The following is a 17,207-nucleotide window of genomic DNA, read 5'->3' as shown; positions in this document are numbered from 1 at the left end:
AACATCCGTGCCTCAGATACCGTCAAACACATCTACACCCTCGAAGTCGAAGATCTGGTGGCCGATGTCCATGTGGGGGTTCGCCGGCTCGACTGACATTGGAGACATGCCGTCGTCCGAGTTCTCCTTCTTAACCAGTGTCTTGTTCTTCTTAGACGGAGTTGTCTTGCCAATCCGGCCATTCGCAACCGCTGGTCTCAGTCAGCCTATGATCAAGAACGCAGCTCATGCGGGCACGCTGCTCGTGGGAGAGACTCACCACTCAATGCATCCTTCTTTGGAGTCTTTGGCTTCCGTGGAGTCGTAGGTGCAGACTTGGTGCGAGCGGGCACGGCTACTTCACCTCGCTGACCACTCTCAACTTCCTTCTTGAGCTCGGCGGCATCCTTTTTGAGCTTGCGGAAGCGGTTCTCGAGGGTGTCGTAAGTGGTGCCGTAGTACGTAGCGGTGACCTTCAGATCAATCTGCAGAGAGTCAGCTGGCTACTATGTGCGGAGCAGCCAGGAGATACAGCCCTTGATGCCACTCGCGATGATTGCTGCCACGACACGCTGCCATGTCTCTGCGGAGCTCCGGTCGGTGGTGCCGCCCATGTTCGAATCAAAGTAACTTAATTCTGATCGACTTGAGTAGGTTGATTGGGAAAGCTCCCTCCAAATCGAAGGATCAGTAAGATGTGTCCAAGGGAGTGCCTGGCTGTGATGAAGACGTCGGCTGACGGGAAGGTCAAGGTTGCAAAGGTGGGAGTGAAGAAAGGTAAGAACCTACTCTGGAGGACGCTACGGCTAAGGGTGAGGGTGAAGTGACGTTAGCAATAGTCGCTGTGCTGTTGCCTTGCCAGAACTGTGAATGACGGGAAGGTTATGCCTTGGCGTCGGCAGCCTGCAGCACAGCAGACGGCATACGGACCACTGACTGAGACTTGATCGTCTTGGAGGAAAGTCGGGCGACGAGTACAGATCACACGTTCTTTTACCGCATGGCCGTTTGGGAAAACTACCTAACCTAGACGCCAACCTTGAGTTACTGTTCTGTTACGAGCATGAGGTGCGATATGAGAAGCATCGCTTGAGAAGAGCGCTCCATAGCAGTGTCGACTAAGGAATACCGACATCGTAGCGCCTCGAGATTGTCCGTCTTCAGCACGCGACAGATCACACAATACGCGCCACCCTGGTAAGCGCATGCAGCTACCGTGCATCTGCCGTGTAACAGACGTTCACTTTGGCAGCATTGAATTCTAGCTGCGGATACGGATCTTGTCCTCACTTCACTTGCAGCTTCAACACCTGCCGGCAACACCGAAACAGACTTGTCACATTTTCACTCTTCACCTTAATACCTGCTAGCTCCACGGCTTCTCACAGACGTCCCACGTACCTCAACAGCTTGAGCTTCCCACCCACATTGGCCGCTGATACTTGCTGGTTGCTCTGTCAGATACCTCAAGCAAACACTCACGCATACCAACCAGCACGACGTGCAAGATGGTCAACTGGAGGCAAGCTTCCTTCTCCGGTTGCTTCACTGTTGCTACTGAAGCCATGTCTAACACCTCTTTAGTGCGGAGATGGACCAGCGCTTGCTCATCCGTAAGCCGACCCACCGACTGACTTGCGTACTTTGAGCTGATGAGATCGAATCAAGTGGCTCTCGACGCTGGAATGATTGACAAAGCCAAGCTATCGAAGGCGTGGGTGAATAAATATGGTGGTGACCTGACGGCCGGCGCAGTCAGCCAGCATCTTACCAAGCTGAAGGCTAGACTCGGCGGTGACGGCACTAGTACTCCACGCAAGAGTACGGTCGGTATGCCAAGCTCGAAGACCCCAAAGACACCGAACACCTCCGGGAAGCGCAAGAAGTAAGTGCAGTAGAGGGTGGTAGCGGTGACAAGCAGTTGTGGACAAACGATGTTGTCGGGATGCTGCACACAGGCTTGCTTTGGGTCCTCCGGGACAGCCTCGCTAATGCACTTATTCCCAGAGCCATGAGCGACGAGGATGACACTGGGGACGAGCCTTTGGCTCGTAAGACTTCGGTCAGACGCAGCAAGACGCCGAAGGTGTACAGGGAGCCGCAGTTGGATGAGGACGCTGACGCATTCGGAGACGCGCAGGAAGAAGCATCGAGAGGCGAGGCAAAGTCGGCCACTCCCCAAGACTCCGTTCAGGGTCACGACCTCGACTCCATGAGCGAGATCTCGAACTTCGACCCAGACACGTTTACTTAAGGAAGTGGCGCGGAGGCTAGGCAGATGGCACTGGTTGTTCTCTCTGCAGCGTGATGCGCTTGGAATGATGACGATAAGCGTTGATACAGCTGGAAAATATAACTGAGGGCCAGGCAGAGAGCATTCTGTGTGTGCTGAATCCACAAAGCGTGAAGCTGCTTGGCCACGGTTGTCAACGTTATAGCTATTACGGTCACTCACCCATCCTGAAATGTCTGCCAGCATTTGTGACGCGTACGTGGTACCGTTGGTAACGTGCTCCTGTGCACAGCATTGTGCAAATGTCCTACGGTATAGCGACATGTGGCAACTTGCGGCTCGATAAGAAACAGCAATCAATGGCTGTGGCATGCACACTGTCTACCATCTCTGCTTTGGGCTTGCCGGTGGAATAACGCGGTTTATACGCCCGCGAGGTGAAGGTGGGTAGTGGAAACTCTGGCACGTTTTCGCGCCGATGCCAGTGATCGTGCGTTCAGTGTAGCTCAATGCTCAGCAGTAAAGACTGATCAAATGCCTTAGCACTTCTATGTGAGTTCTACAGCTTATGCAAATGGGATCGTTGAAAGTGGTTGATCGAGGAATTCTCGCGGTGGCAAAAGACGCGGCTGATGCTCCGGTGCCTCGGCCATCGAGCGAAGTAAGGCGCATCGCAGCGGGCCTCCGATTGTTTGGAGGGATCTCGATGGGCGGTCCCAGCGCTCGCCAGAGCCGGTAACATGACGGTGCATGCCGGTGTGGAATCAGGAGCCCGCCTTTGCCTCTGCTCTCGACCTGCTTCTGCTTAACATTCAGCTTTGCGACATTGTATAAACACTGCAACCTTTGGTGTATCACCGGAACCTAGGGAAAGTTCACGCCACCATGGCCGGAGCATGACCACACCGCCGATCACTTTCTTGTCCCTGAGCTAGCCGTAAATATGCAACATACCAACAAACTACGGACGTCGCGGAAGCAGGCACTATTCGAAAGCCGTCGCGAGCGAGAGTTCTACAGATATTTCGAGCCCATTCGGGCTTTGACAGAAGATGGCCCACCTTTGTGCGACTTCCGTGATGAAGCGTCGGTCAGGAATCACCGGCCCTTCTCTTCTCCAGATCGCGCCCTTACAGCCTTTTGCCAACTCGGAGCTCTGCGGCTGGGTACTCGCCGAGCAATGTTATTCTTCTTCGATTCCAACAACGCGTATGTTCTGGCCGAGGCTACGAGGAGTCTCTCGTTGGTTGATGATTCCGTTCACGACATAGAGGACCAGCTCTGGCTCGGTCACTCCGTGATCCCTAGGGGCTATTCAATCTGTGAGGAGACTGTTTGCAGGCTACCATCCATCGACGAGCAGGACCTGGACTCCCCAGACCGAAGCATGATTCACGTTATCAATGATATCGACCAGGACGCCCAGTTCTGCGACAGGCCTTTCGTTGTGGACGGGCCCAAGGCCAAATTCTACGCTGGCGTTCCCATCACTACCTCGAAGGGTGTGAACATTGGTGCATATTGCTGTCTTGATGATCGAAAACATGACGGTCTTGATGCTAAGGGCATGGCATTTCTCCGGGACATGGCGGCCACCGTCATGACGCATCTTGAAATGGTGAGGGCCAAGTCCGAATCCGAACGAGGCCAGCTTATGGTCTCTGGACTGGGGGCATTTATCGAAGGCGCACCAAGCCTTCAGCGCTGGGAGGAAGAAGCGGAGCGTAGGGAACGTCGAAAGCGCCAGTATCGGCCGCCCTTTTCTACGACACCCTCTACAGCGCCGAAAGGAGGAGATACGACGTCGACCATTGTCGAGAACGCACAGCGATCCCACAATGCGGACTTGGTTCCGTCCGTGGATAGACCAGCCGTCGATACGACCCCCAGTATTCCAGCCGTATCTGTCCAAGCCTCGCAATGCGCCAAGACGAGTCGCCAGAGTGAGGATCTCAGAGAGCATCTTGTGTCATCGAGCGTTAAAACTGCGTTCCAGCGTGCAGCTAATCTGTTGCGGGAAGCGGTGGACGTAGATGGCTGCGCATTCCTGGACGCTACGCCTGGCACTTATGGTGGGCTTGTCGAAACGCACGACGGCAGCGATCAAAGTCAAACTTCGGATGCTCAAACGAGCAGTCCCGACGCTACGAGCACGGAAGGCGAAAGTCAAGCGCTTGGAAAGCGGAGCGACAGCAGAGATGCGCCTTGCAAAGTACTTGCAGCATCCCATGCACCAGAGCACTGCTCTGACCATCTGGAGGCACTTCAGACCGATATGCAGGCCACTAACATTACGGAGAAGTTCTTGCGAGCGTTAATGAGGCGACATCCACAAGGCAAGATCTGGAACTTTAACGAAGAGGGCGAGGCATCGTCGGAGAGCGAGCTATCCGATGGTTCGCCAGCATCGAGGTCCAGCACTGACTCCACAGAAGGTTCCGTAAAACGTACAGCCCGCAGACGACGCAGTAGGATCGACGATGGTCGTGAGCTTCAACGCCTGTTCCCAGGCGTCCGTTGTCTGGCCCTCGTCGGCATGTGGGATCCGAACAGAGGGAGGTGGTTTTCCGCGTGCGCTGTATGGACCTTCTCACCGCTGAGACTGTTCTCCACCGAATCGGAACTCCACTACCTGTCCGCATACTGCGATGTGGTAATGGCTGAAGTGCATCGCCTAGAAGCGATAAACTCCGACAAAGCCAAATCGGACTTCATCTCGTCTATCTCACATGAGCTTCGCTCGCCACTGCACGGCATTCTTGGTAGCGTGGAGGTATTACAAGACTCGAACTTCGATAGCTCTGGCGAAGACTTGGTGTCGCAGATTGAGATCTGCGGCCGGACGTTACTCGACATAGTAGACCATCTTCTGGATTACAGCAAGATTAACCATCATATCAAAGTCAAGGAGCCGACCGGAGAACGCTATGCTGATAGCCGGACGAGGCCAAGACTCTCCTCGAACTCTGAGAGGAAAGCGAGGCTTGGCAATATGATGGTCCTGGATGCTGATGTGCCACTTGACGAAACGACCGAGGAGGTTGTGGAGACCGCAGTGTACTCCTTCTGTTGCAGTCGAGGCAAGCAATTTATCCTTGACCGGAAGGTGGCTGTCACCCTAGAGATAGACCGCTCGGCGGAGCTGAACTGGCGTTGCAAGCTCCCACTTGGTGGCTGGAAACGCATATGTGAGTGCCATGAATAAATAGCCCGTGTGTATACGGTGACTGACTCTCTCATTAGGCATCAATCTCGTTTCGAATGCGCTCAAGTACACCTCTGAAGGCTTCATTCACGTGTCGCTGAGGGCGCAGCCGATTGCGGGAAAGCGTAAGCGCTTCAACGCCGTGTTCCAGGTCAGGGACAGCGGTCGTGGCATGTCGAAAGACTTCCTCGAGAACCACCTCTTCAAAGCTTTCTCGCAAGAAGACAGCCTAATCGAAGGCACTGGTCTTGGCATGAGTCTCGTTGCTAAGATAGTGAAAGCTATGGGCGGCAAAGTCGAGGTCCAAAGCGAGAAGGATGTGGGGACAACGATGACCGTGACCGTACCTCTGGATTATGGAAAGGCCGATAAGGATGAGCAAGTGCTAGTCGACCAACGTGCGGCCCGCACGCCACTCAACGACATCTCGATCGCCATCTTAGCTACCGAAAAAGCCGCTCATGACGATGGCAAAGACGGAAAGTCTGTGCACGACACTGCCCGATCCTTGATAATGAGCAGCATACGCAGCAACTGTGAGCAGATGGGGGTGAATGTCGTCCAGGGCAGCGTGGAAGCCCCTCCTTCGGCTGATATACTTCTATTGATGGAAGACGATTATCTCGCGAAGATGCAGTCGGCGCCGCTTCGCGTGGATAAACCGCTCTTGTTGCTCTGCAACAGTGCAATTTCAGCGCGAAAGCTTCGAGTCGAGGGCAGGGCGGCCGGACTGACAACGCAAATTGTGGAGTACATCGCACAGCCGTACGGTAACGAAAGGCTTATCAAGGCCATCAAGAAATGTATGGCTGGGCCACAGGACCGGGAAGGTATCACCGCCCGGAGTCAGCCAGCGACAGGTGCTCTAAGCGATCACCAAGGCAGCCTTGTACTTAAAGGCGTAAGCGACATTGACGATATGAGCGGTCATGCAGCGCAACTGCCACATCGGAGCAAGGACGACATGGCTCATGGTACGTTCAATGACGGCAGCTTGCAGTCTCCGCCAGTGTTATCCCCAAGCTTGACCGACGGGCTGAAGACACCAGCGATCGGTGATGCGTTCAAGTCCGCTCCGGACGACTACCTGTCTGCTCGGTCACGTTCTACCGGAGACCAGTCCTTGTCGCCACGGGCTGTCGACTCTGGTTCGCCCAAAGATCCGACCGCGCAACTGACAACGAAAAGCGTCCGTCCTTCTGGCCTGTCGCTCTTGCTCGTCGACGACAACCAGATCAACTTGAAGCTGCTGTCCAACTACGCAGCCAAGCAGGGACACCACAAGATAGCAGCAACAGACGGCCAGCAGGCCGTCAACATGTACAAAGCCGCCTGCATCGCCGGTAACTTTCTGAATGGACAGACGGGCAAACATGGCTTCAACACATCCGCAACCCCTCCGGACCGGCCGCAGGTCATACTGATGGACATCAACATGCCGGTGCTTGACGGCTTCGAGGCGACCAGGCAAATCAGGGCGTTTGAGGAGAAGCACAATATCAAGCCGGCGCACATTATTGCTTTGACTGGCCTTGGCAGCGCGAGCGCGCAGCAAGAGGCGTTTAGCTCCGGCGTCGATCTCTTTCTGTGTAAGCCGGTGAGGCTTAAGGAGCTCACAAAGGTTTTGGCTGAGATCAAGTCATCGGAGAAAGATAGTAGCGACGGTGCTACTCCGGCATAAAGTTGGCTCTTTTGAGGCGTAATGCGCTGGAGAGGGAAGGGTTATGATGCATTGCGAAGGCGTTCTCAAGCAGAGCGCCCAATAAGCCTCTAACATTGCTATGGCGTTGCGATGTCACGACGGCTACTTCGCTGAATAGATTTGTGATGATCGGGCTCAAACCTTTTTCAGGCACGAAGTCTGTACCTCCGTTCGCTTCGTAACTCTTCCTCTACTAAGTTAATATGTGGTGCCTTCCATGTGCTCAGGATAGGAGATTCCATCATTACCTCAAGATGGAGCGCCTACGGATAGACTGTGCTACCACGGACGGGCACGTGTCGCTTTCCTAGTGGCAGATGTTAGCAGTAGCATTTTTTTAGTAAGTGTGTGCTAGAGAGAGCAGCATTGGGTTTTTAGATCGCGCAGCGACGTCGCTAGCACGAAGTTCGCCATGGCAGGCGTGAAGCACACCAGACACCACAGCTGTTGTAGCAGATGATGTTCTGGTATTGCGTGCGTTTAGTGAGCCGAAAGCGATTTGTTGGTACGAACGCGCAAGCATGACTGCCTTAGGCATTTCGATAGGTGCCCATGATGACCTCTAGTCATATGCGCCCTGTGACCCACCACAGGAAGTAGTCTCTTGGTCGGTTTAGGTGACAGCAATTGGCTGCGCCTAATATCATGCCGTAGGCTCCATGTATCGTCGCTGCGTGAAGCAGCTGGTAGAAAGCCGCTAACAGCAGAATGGAAGCCCGCAAAGCCCCAGAGTTCATGCTGGAACTGTCTGCGGACAGGACGAACGTTAAGGACGTTGTGAAGGGTACTGAGTAGGAAGACTTCCGGTCCCTCCGTGTAGGTGCTAACAGTAGCGGTAGGCATCTGCCATATCATCTTCTTTCAGCGGTACTTTCAACCGCTTACACCAGCCACTCACGACGTCCTTGACGTTACGCTCCCCTACGTAAGCGAAGAGGACATCGAGTCGCTCATCGAGCGCCGGACAACCGATCTTGTCCGTGCGCTCGATGTAGCCTCGACCCAGCAGTCACCGCAGTATAGCGCCAAACCGGGTTCAGGTCGTGGAGTGCTTATCGTCCAGTTCTTGGAGAAGAAGCGTCGGAAGGGAGGCTTCTTCTTCGCCAAGGCGGACGAGGAGACGGTGTGGGAGAACTGGATCGTTGACGTGTCATTAACGAGTGCACGGAGCGAGACCGAGGCGGGTAGGAACCGGCATGTGATGGAAGATCAACTGCAGCAAGCTGCGATGAAGGTGGTTGCGCTCGCAAACCGGGAGAAGGCGCATATCCCGCCCATTACGACGAACGATACCAATCCATTCCCGTATCAGATACTAGTCAATCCGCGGACGGATGGATGGGGACAGAAGTTAGGCATTTTCTAAGATAAGAAGTCTAGAGCATAGCACAACTTGCAGCTTGCACGGCATGCTCGATCTTTCTCTTCCGGCACCCTCTATGGGCGACATTCGCAAACCCTGGTGACTTTCTCGGCCTCCTACAGTAAGACGCTAGGTGCAATCTAAGACTAAACAGCTTACGAGACCGGCATGGAAGCTGGCAGCGTTCGTTTAAGCTTCATGATACCGTCATCTGGCGTCGCGTACCATCAGTAGGATTTTGCGGTACAATCGGAGACGACACGCCCCATCAGCCTTCTGTCTAACATCAACACAACATGGTCTGCGCAACTAAACGTTGTCGCCATTCTTGTCTTAGAGGAGGGAATATCTATCGCATTCGAGAGGCCTGTGACGCCTTATCGATCCGCTTCAATACTACGAGCATGGAGACTCCGGGGCTGGGCTGACAGCTGTTGCGAGCTCGATTTGCTCTTGTACCTACTCAAAGCTTGTGGTGGATCTAGGAGACGAACGTGAAGCAGCAGTTTACATTGTAGTAGCCTTTGGTACACCGGATACGGAGGAGCTGGACGGACGCCGATGTGCTGAAGGACACCTCGGTGCTCAGTATGGTGGAATACAGTATGGTGGGATCCTGCGACGATCTAGACTTTGTAATCTACGCGGCGTAGTGGTATGAAGGAAGTCGAGATCTGAGAAGCCTTTGTTGCATGGCTTTTTGATTGCCTACGGCAATGAAAGCGCTCTATCAGTATCCTGACTGCGAATGTATTGTAAAAGTGGTGATATGGAGTCACCGAAGCACAGAGGTCGTCATAGAATCCCGAATAGATTCAGTTGCGCACATGGTGTGCGTATGCCTCCCACGACCCATGGACCACAACATGCATCTGGGTAGCGGCAGCCACCAAAGCGGCCACTCTCGGCAAAGGTCGGCCGACGTTCGTTATCCCAGCAATCAACACCCATCATGCTGCATGAGCAGCGCGGCATCTGCGCAGACCAGGGAGAGTTGATCTCATCTCATTGCGGATCCACTTCACTAATTGCGTTATACGAAACTCATGCAATGTGTCTCAAGTTGCGATAAAGTCAAGATTTACATGTAACAGGATTACACCACACTACCATGACTCGAGCACTCATCTTCGGGACTGGCGGAGTGGGTTGCGTGTATGCATACATACTCCACAAAGCCGCCGGTGTCACGGTCACCACGGTGTGCCGGACAAATTACAATGCTGTCAAGGAGAATGGGATCCTCATCCGATCGAAGATCTTTGGCACGCAGCGCTTTCGTCCGAAAGCAGTACAGTCAGTCCACGAGGCGAGGCGACACGGACCTTTCGACTATGTTGTAGTCTGCAGCAAGGCGTTTCCGGGCACGGCGGAGACGATCGAGCCTGCTGTCACCCCCGGGTAAACCGCAATAGTGCTGGCGCAGAATGGCATAGGAGTGGAGGACGGGTATGCAGAACTCTATCCCACCAACACGTTGATCTCCGGCGTGGTGTACCTTCCAGTGACGCAATGTGAGCCGGGCGTCGTCGAGCATGGACCGTTGGAGCGATTCGAGATCGGCACGTTTCCGGCCGCTTCATGTGCAAAGCCTGAGGCGCAGGAGCAAACGCGGATGTTTTCAGCCATGTTCTACGCCGGGGGAGCGTCGTGTCCAGTGTTCGACGACGTCCAGCCACGGAAGTGGATCAAAGTAGCGGTCAATGCAGCTTGGAATCCAGTTACAGCGCTCACTCTGTGTGACGATGCGAACTATCTCCGCTCGTCGCCGCGTGCGGAGACGCTGATCCGTAATATCATGCACGAGGTAGGTCTTATTGCCGCCGCGGCAGGGTATCCCAACGTGATTACCGACGAGGTCATCAACGACGACCTTCAGCGGCCATTGAGTCGGTTAGAGACCGGTGGGAAGGAGCCAAGCATGCTGACGGACGTTCGACACGGTCGGGCTATGGAAGTTGAGGCTATCTTGGGTAATGCCTTGCGAATTGGGGAGGAGCATGGTGTGAAGACGCCGTGCTTGGAGGTGATCTATACGTTAGCGAAGGCGAGGAATTACGCCCAAGCACCTGATGAGCATTGGAAGCCTATTGCGAGGCATGACTGATCGAAAGAAAGCTGTGCCGGGCCGCTTCGGCTTCCTGGAGCCTATATGACTTGAGACAACCAAGTCTTACATCTTTGTACAGCTGGCTCCGCATACACATAGACTTAGAACTCCGCAAAGGCACTGAGTGCGAACAACGTGCCAAAGCTGAGCTTGAAGGCGACATTGTCCTGCACGGCACTTCGCAAATCAACGCCTTTCACGTAGCCTTGTAGCTGCCGGTACGCTATTAGGTGAATGCCGTAGCTCTCTGCTGCTTGCACGCCGACGACAAGTAAGCCAAGGAGCAGCGCCAGAGGTCGTGAGAAGAGCGATACACCAAGCCCTGCTACCAGACCTACACTACGTCAATGGAGCCTTCCGCATGCTTGGACATGACATCCTACCTAATACGCTTCCCATGGAAAGCTGCCGCACTGCTCTAGGATTCAATCTGCCATTTTCCTTGAGGATAGGTGTTTTTGCATCATGTTGATATTGCGAGAAGGACCAGTCTCTGGGACTGACGGCTGCTGGTGCGCTGTCGAGTCGTAATATGCGCCGAGACTGAAAGGTTTGGTGGATGAGGAGAGCGCTGGAGAAGCCAAGGCCCGCGGCAAAGAGTGGTGTGCGGAGATGGAAGAGGCTTGGATTCAAAAGTCGCGATGCCATGGTGCTCGTATTTGTATTCTCGCACCGGTACTATGTTCTTGAGCGGGCGATATGGGGGAGTCTCTAGATAGATGAGCATACGACAGTTCAATGTGATAAGCCCACGCGAAGGGTCTACGCGGCGAGGCTGACATCACGCAGGGGCACGGCAGCACGTGCCTCGATCGTGCTTTCCTCACTTGAATGCTTGCTTGCCTTGCTGTCTTACCTTTCTCTCACGGAAAACCATGTAGTCAAACAACCGTCCCGCAACGGGAGGAAGCTGTCGGAATTACAAACATAACGCTCCATTGCGACACGCAGATGGCCATCACGGCCTACACCCATGGAATCTGCAGGACAACATGGACCGCATCCAAGCAGCAAGCATGAAACGTCTTTTGACCACCCGCAGTGAGCTAATGACGATCCCACTGTCGATGCCAGATGTTTTGCGGAACAACATCTCGCACGGCGAAGACTGCACTTGCACACGACGTCCCATTTACGACACTTGCACCGGCATTATGTACCTTCTCCTTGGTCCTCTACTCATCAAGAACACTTTATCCCTTCTCCCTGATACTGCCTGGTTACCCGCAGGTGTTGCAGAGCTACGTGCCAACAACTACGTCTGGCACGAACCTGACCCTGAGCGCGTGCGGGAGATCAAGTATTTCCTCTACATCACCCACGGTAGCATCATCTGCTCCCTTTCGGCGTGGTCCCCTGTGTTCAATGCCCTGGGTATCAACGATCGGAACCCTGGGTATGCACCAGGAGCTCGCGATACAGTAAGCTGTGGTATACTAGTGATTACTGGCATCGTCCTGGGGTCACTGCTCGTCACCTTCGCAGCTCTTCGGGCGATGACAAGGATGATGTGGAGGGAGATGTACTGGCCAGAGCATGTAATTCCAGTCGCCGGAACCGACGATGATCTCTGGGAGGACTTACCGACGGCTCATCCGAAGAAAGGAAGGTCGAAGCAGGTTGCAGCTACCGTCGCCGGATTCTATCGACGACCAAAGCGCGGTCTCACCAACTCAGCGAGGCCTGTACGGATCGTCCGCACCGCAACCGCTGTTGCGTCAACAAAAACTCCAAGACCAAGATGAGTCGAATCATAGCATTAACCCAACCGTTAAATTGTTCCACGGGAGTCCTCGAAATTCGCCATGTATAGGACAGAACCCAAACAGCAGTCGTCCACCGCACTGTAGCAGGATGACGATGCTTTGCAAAAGAAGCTATGTCGCTGCGAAACTCCGGCTGCTAAAGCATCAGCATAGGCGCAGAACATTACTGTCAACATGTAAGTCACGTCAAATGCTACCTGGTTTATTACCTGGTTTCCCCGTCCAGTCGTATGAGACATGATACTGTCTCTCCTGACGAGAATCATTCACTGCAGCATACTCTCTGCAGCGGACGGTTCAAGCGCGCAGGGTAGTAACGGTGAATAGTTTTGGCAAGCGCATATCGACATGTATCATAGGGTATCGGTCTAAACGCTCGACAGCCTCCCTGCGCCCTAGGTCATGTATTCAACGTCTCATATAAGGGTATCCCAGTCCGACAGACGCTCACTCACTTGCCAAACACCCAATCCACGGCTTTGACCAAGCTGTACGCAAACCAACCAGCCGCGGTAACCGGCGCAAACATCTGCAAGAACTCGACCGGATTTCGTGGCTTGACCTCCGTGTTTATGTACGGTGTCTTCCACTCCTTCTCCTGTGGTCCCCCTTCGATTTCGACAGCGTCCGGATCACCCGGGAACTTGCCGTTTTGGTAAAAGTGTTCCAGTAGCTCGTCCTTCTCCCGCCACCGATCCAGCACCCACTGTGACATGGCGTCATGGTCGTTGACTGGGAGATCCGCGATCTTAAAACGCCGCCAATGCATGTTGACGCTTTTCGGCGGCCGGCCTTGGAAGTATACGGAGCGTAGCGTAAACACGTCTTGACCGTACAATCCATGCGGGATGCCTTCGTAGCCAATCGTGCAGTCGTACAGATACTCGACCGTGTCTGCGCACTCTTGCAGACAGAACTGTAAGCCAGTGCTGCGCGGGAGGAGCTGATGCTTCATATCAGGGATGCCCATCTTCTCGCTGTACTTCTTACTTCCGTTCCGCGTGTTTGCGCTGACGTTGGTGCCCTCCGGAAAGATGAGCAGCCACATCGGATCCAGGCTTGCGCCCTTGAGCGCACCAGACTTCGGACCCGAGTGTTTACTAGTGGAAAGCTTGCGCAGCCGGTAGCGCATTCGTTCCTGATCCTTCGACCACTTGCGCGCCATGAAGATGAAGCCGTAGAACTGCATCGCCGGTCCTATGATCGGTGCCCATTTTAAGCTCTCCTTCAGGATGATGTAGATGTGGCCATGCATCGGCGGTGAGTTGGTGTACCCTATCCACCACATATATAGCCAGTCCGTGTAGATCTGATGGTTCGCCATAAGCACCACTCGCTCTCCGAGCTTCATCCGCAACATGCCGTCCTTGTGCTGCTTGATCAGGCCGCTCATGCTCTTATCTCCACTCAAGCGGATGACGGTGGGACTCCACCATTGCGTCATGGTGGTTACGAGGAGACCGAAGAACTCCTTCGTCCAGGCCATGTAGGCGTAGAAGTAGTCCTTGTTGCAGAAGTAGAGCGGTGCGCCCAGGAGCTGCGAGAAGTGGATGAAGAGGCAGGAGCCGAGGAAATAGATGAAGAACCCTACGGTGCGGAGGGTGGCCATGGCTGGGCCATGCTTCGGTCCTCCCAGAGTCTCTTCTACCTCTGCTGGAGTTGCGCCCATCCAGGCGTTCCATTCCGTCTCCAGGTTAGAGGGGATGCGCTCAGGTATAGGACGGGTTGGCTTGCGCGGATGTAGGCCATTGGTGGAGGCGCCGCCGTTCGCTCTGGCTGTCGAGGCCATCGTAGATGGTGTTGCCCACTGCGTTTCACTACGCGGTAGCGGTGCAGGCGGGATGAGGAGTGCGGTGGTTCACTTCGTGGTGTGTAATCTAGGTCGCCTCTGCCAGCAGATGGCGTCTACTTGTAGCGTTTCATTAATGGCAGGATCGAAGGGAAGGTGAAGACAAGGAAGCGTTGGTGCCTGCGATGCGACGCTGCGATAGTGGGGATGAAACGAGCTGCCAGCTTGATGACGGGATCGTCCGCACGTGTCAGCGATCGTGCAGATGGATATGGCCGCTATCTCCGACATGATCCAAACATCTTTCAAACGCTGTCGTGTGAGCATAGTTTAGACTGGAGGAGGAGAGGACCATGGACAAGCGATGACACCGGGATGGCGATGCTTGCGGCAACGCCCAGCATGGAATCCAGTACGAACAAGAGGCTTCGCAGGGACAGCAAGGAGGAATGAGATCAGACATATTGACGAGTTGCCGGAGAGAGTGCAACCTGCATTCAAGGGTAAATATACGTCGAAACTGCGAGCATGTAGTATGGAGTACTAACGTGAGCATGAAGAGACGACTCAGCACGACCTTCTTGCTCTGCAATGGCCCTCTCCGCCCCGCAACATCCTCTTCGTCCGTAAGGATGACGATACTGCGGTGCACGATGCGCTGATTGAGTATACAGACCACATCAAGGCCACCTATCCCGAGACCAACCTCGTGTTTGAACCCTATGTTGCGCAGCAGATCCACGACCGATTCTCGTTTCCCGTCTATACCGTCCGCGAGAGTGGTAGCAATGTACCCTATCACGCCAAGGTCGACTTGACCACGACTCTGGGTGGAGACGGCACGATACTGCACGCAGCAAGTCTTTTTGCCACCGCTAAGAGCGTGCCTCCGGTACTCTCTTTCAGCATGGGCACGCTTGGATTCCTGGGCGAGTGGAAGTTTAAGGACTTTAAGCGCGCTTTCCGTGAGGTCTACGTCTCTGGCCACCCTTCCGTCTTACCATCCAAAGGCGGCAATGCTGATGTTACAGATGGCGGCAGTGGCCCAAGGGCAGACAGCATGACTGGCTGGTCCAATATACGTGGCAAATCCATGGGCTCATCCCGCAGCTCCCGCATCCTCATGCGCAACCGTCTCCGCATCGGACTGTTTGACACCTCTGGAGAGCGCTTGCCACATGAACCACCCTTCGCGCACCAAGACAACAAATGTGAGGACATCTTCGCTCTCAACGAAGTACTGCTCCACCGTGGTAAGCTACCGCATCTGGCTCACATTACCATCCTTATTGGGTCTCCGCCACATCAACGCACACTTACCACCGCCATTGCGGACGGTTTCCTCGTCAGCACACCAACCGGCTCCACGGCTTACAGTTTAAGTAGCGGCGGCTGTATTGTCCACCCGCTTGTGTCTAGCCTCCTGCTGACTCCGATCTGCCCACGATCCTTGTCCTTCCGACCGGTCGTGCTGCCAGCAAACACGCTAGTAACCCTCCGTATTGACGAGCTCAATCGAGGGAAGGAGATCGAAGTCTCCGTTGATGGCGTGCGACGTCAGCAAGGTCTCAGAGCAGGGATGGAGGTGAGAGTGGTGGGCGAAGAAGTCCGCACTCAAGGCCCGCCAGGTACGAGGGACTGGATGGGAGGCGTGCCAAGCATCGTCCGCAGTGGGCACGCGGCGGACGGAGAGGATCATTGGGTAGGCGGGTTGAACGGACTACTGAAATTCAACTACCCTTTCGGCGAAGATGGCTAAGACGAATGGCATTATTGCGGCACGACACACACTATATGTGCACTACTCGCTTCCTAAGCGCCGTCCAGGCCCTCTGCTCGTCCACCCAGCACTTCCGCCCCCAAACCCAGTCGTCCAACCACCGCCACTTCCGGTTTGCTGCTGAGGGACAGTCGCTGGCTGTGCGGAATACGCGGTTCCGAATGATCGGGTCTGCGTGGTGCCGCCAGGCTTGGCGAAGAACTGCCGCACAGCCGGTGGCGTGGTCAGATAGCGCCTTCCGCCTCCATACTCCGGCCAGATCCTGGTGATGAAGTCGTACAGGTGTGCTGCGATCAAGCCTGTACCCTGAAGCATGGCTTCCTGTGGCGATCCCATGACGAAGGTCATGGCCAGCATTACGAACGGTAGCCATTTGGCCGAGAAAGTGATAATGAAGTAGCTGAGCTGCCGGTTTGGGTTCTCTTGCGAGTATGTGTACGCCAGGGCCAGAGTCAGAGGGCTGAGCAAGAGGATGCCTTGTAGGTAAATGCCACCCAGAAGCTGTGTATACTATCAGTAAGGGGTTCTGTAACACGGCGAAGCGGCCCCATAAGAGTTGAATGTATGTAGGGTCCAATAACCACCATCAACCACAAGCATCAGGGCGGACAGTTTTCTCAAATATGGTATCCCACCATGCCCGCACTCCACAACACCTCTAAAGGATTTTGCGAATGATGAGGTATGCACAGCGCAGGGGTGATCTTCCTCGTTTCCAGGAACCGTTACAGCTAGAAAAAGGCTGGACGGGCAGATAATACGAGGTTCAAGCATGCACAGCAGACATGCAAGCCGCTTAAAGGAATTGTGTAGGTCTAAGCTTACCAAAATAACCGCTGCCACGAAGACCAGGTATACGAAGAAGTCGCCCGGTTGAGACAGCTTCGCAGACTCAGTCTCTAGTGCACTGCCGTAGGTGTACAGGAAGTAAGGGTCCAGTATCATGCCGAGCTTAGGTCCGGTGAGGATGAAGGCTGTCACAACTCGCCATATCTGCGGGATCCGTACGAGAGTGAACACCCTGTCACGTAGGAAGACGACGTAGGCTGGCTGGATCAGACCTAACCATGTCGGTACCGATAGGAGCACAGCGGCTGCTGTGATTGTTCTAAGATCAGTATCAGAAGCTGAGACAGCGTCGAGAGAGAAAGTTGATGGACAGCATACCTTGATACGGGCGGCGCCGCCCAGAACATGTCGGCGGCCGACATGTTTTGTACGAGGAAGCGTGAGGAAGGGTAGCAAGCTGTAACTTCACAATGTAGGAGTGGAAACTGTTG

At 54.4% G+C, this 17,207-nt stretch overlaps 9 protein-coding genes across 9 annotated transcripts; 6 read left to right on the top strand and 3 right to left on the bottom strand.

The window, feature by feature from the left end:
* Positions 1 to 12: 12 nt before the first annotated feature.
* Positions 13 to 593, bottom strand: BAUCODRAFT_23648 (uncharacterized protein; the record flags this gene model as incomplete). Its single annotated transcript, XM_007676943.1, has 3 exons — positions 13 to 191; positions 260 to 478; positions 512 to 593. The coding sequence occupies 3 exons, from the start codon at positions 591 to 593 to the stop codon at positions 13 to 15; spliced, it is 480 nt and encodes a 159-aa protein (XP_007675133.1).
* Positions 594 to 1,217: 624 nt separating this feature from the next.
* BAUCODRAFT_33050 (uncharacterized protein) lies at positions 1,218 to 2,449 on the top strand. Its single transcript, XM_007677049.1, has 2 exons — positions 1,218 to 1,864; positions 1,987 to 2,449. The coding sequence occupies exons 1-2, from the start codon at positions 1,632 to 1,634 to the stop codon at positions 2,231 to 2,233; spliced, it is 480 nt and encodes a 159-aa protein (XP_007675239.1). The 5' UTR covers positions 1,218 to 1,631; the 3' UTR covers positions 2,234 to 2,449.
* Positions 2,450 to 2,929: 480 nt separating this feature from the next.
* Positions 2,930 to 7,474, top strand: BAUCODRAFT_88051 (uncharacterized protein). The gene is made up of 2 exons (XM_007677331.1): positions 2,930 to 5,400; positions 5,456 to 7,474. The coding sequence occupies exons 1-2, from the start codon at positions 3,156 to 3,158 to the stop codon at positions 7,096 to 7,098; spliced, it is 3,888 nt and encodes a 1,295-aa protein (XP_007675521.1). The 5' UTR covers positions 2,930 to 3,155; the 3' UTR covers positions 7,099 to 7,474.
* Positions 7,475 to 7,827: 353 nt separating this feature from the next.
* BAUCODRAFT_69303 (uncharacterized protein) lies at positions 7,828 to 8,485 on the top strand (the record flags this gene model as incomplete). Its single annotated transcript, XM_007677318.1, has 2 exons — positions 7,828 to 7,903; positions 7,959 to 8,485. The coding sequence occupies 2 exons, from the start codon at positions 7,828 to 7,830 to the stop codon at positions 8,483 to 8,485; spliced, it is 603 nt and encodes a 200-aa protein (XP_007675508.1).
* A 1,108-nt stretch (positions 8,486 to 9,593) lies between these two features.
* On the top strand, positions 9,594 to 10,937 carry BAUCODRAFT_575211 (uncharacterized protein; the record flags this gene model as incomplete). Its single annotated transcript, XM_007677571.1, has 2 exons — positions 9,594 to 9,872; positions 9,909 to 10,937. 2 exons carry the CDS (start codon positions 9,594 to 9,596, stop codon positions 10,587 to 10,589), a joined length of 960 nt encoding a protein of 319 aa, XP_007675761.1. The 3' UTR covers positions 10,590 to 10,937.
* Positions 10,938 to 11,387: 450 nt separating this feature from the next.
* Positions 11,388 to 12,829, top strand: BAUCODRAFT_446784 (uncharacterized protein). Its single transcript, XM_007677570.1, has one exon. The coding sequence runs from the start codon at positions 11,585 to 11,587 to the stop codon at positions 12,335 to 12,337; it is 753 nt and encodes a 250-aa protein (XP_007675760.1). The 5' UTR covers positions 11,388 to 11,584; the 3' UTR covers positions 12,338 to 12,829.
* On the bottom strand, positions 12,810 to 14,027 carry BAUCODRAFT_68107 (uncharacterized protein; the record flags this gene model as incomplete). Its single annotated transcript, XM_007677212.1, has 1 exon — positions 12,810 to 14,027. The coding sequence occupies one exon, from the start codon at positions 14,025 to 14,027 to the stop codon at positions 12,810 to 12,812; it is 1,218 nt and encodes a 405-aa protein (XP_007675402.1).
* Positions 14,028 to 14,375: 348 nt separating this feature from the next.
* BAUCODRAFT_575207 (uncharacterized protein) lies at positions 14,376 to 15,927 on the top strand (the record flags this gene model as incomplete). Its single annotated transcript, XM_007677569.1, has 2 exons — positions 14,376 to 14,406; positions 14,708 to 15,927. 2 exons carry the CDS (start codon positions 14,376 to 14,378, stop codon positions 15,904 to 15,906), a joined length of 1,230 nt encoding a protein of 409 aa, XP_007675759.1. The 3' UTR covers positions 15,907 to 15,927.
* A 21-nt stretch (positions 15,928 to 15,948) lies between these two features.
* BAUCODRAFT_147423 (uncharacterized protein) lies at positions 15,949 to 17,138 on the bottom strand (the record flags this gene model as incomplete). The annotated part of the gene is made up of 3 exons (XM_007677568.1): positions 15,949 to 16,428; positions 16,753 to 17,035; positions 17,095 to 17,138. 3 exons carry the CDS (start codon positions 17,136 to 17,138, stop codon positions 15,949 to 15,951), a joined length of 807 nt encoding a protein of 268 aa, XP_007675758.1.
* Positions 17,139 to 17,207: the final 69 nt, after the last annotated feature.

Source organism: Baudoinia panamericana (assembly GCF_000338955.1).
Source record: "Baudoinia panamericana UAMH 10762 unplaced genomic scaffold BAUCOscaffold_5, whole genome shotgun sequence".
NCBI classification, from domain to species: domain Eukaryota; kingdom Fungi; phylum Ascomycota; class Dothideomycetes; order Mycosphaerellales; family Teratosphaeriaceae; genus Baudoinia; species Baudoinia panamericana.
The sequence above is the reverse complement of the archived record's forward strand: the minus strand, read 5'-3'. Positions and strand labels throughout refer to the sequence as shown.

What these genes read in the sequence shown, in the direction of transcription:
- BAUCODRAFT_33050 (XM_007677049.1), top strand. Translation starts at nt 1,632, where the DNA reads ATGAGATCGAATCAAGTGGCTCTCGACGCTGGAATGATTGACAAAGCC. An exon ending in ACCTCCGGGAAGCGCAAGAA is followed by an intron (nt 1,865 to 1,986) that starts GTAAGTGCAGTA and finishes ACTTATTCCCAG; the next exon opens with AGCCATGAGCGACGAGGATG.
- BAUCODRAFT_88051 (XM_007677331.1), top strand. Translation starts at nt 3,156, where the DNA reads ATGCAACATACCAACAAACTACGGACGTCGCGGAAGCAGGCACTATTC. An exon ending in TGGTGGCTGGAAACGCATAT is followed by an intron (nt 5,401 to 5,455) that starts GTGAGTGCCATG and finishes CTCTCTCATTAG; the next exon opens with GCATCAATCTCGTTTCGAAT.
- BAUCODRAFT_446784 (XM_007677570.1), top strand. Translation starts at nt 11,585, where the DNA reads ATGGACCGCATCCAAGCAGCAAGCATGAAACGTCTTTTGACCACCCGC.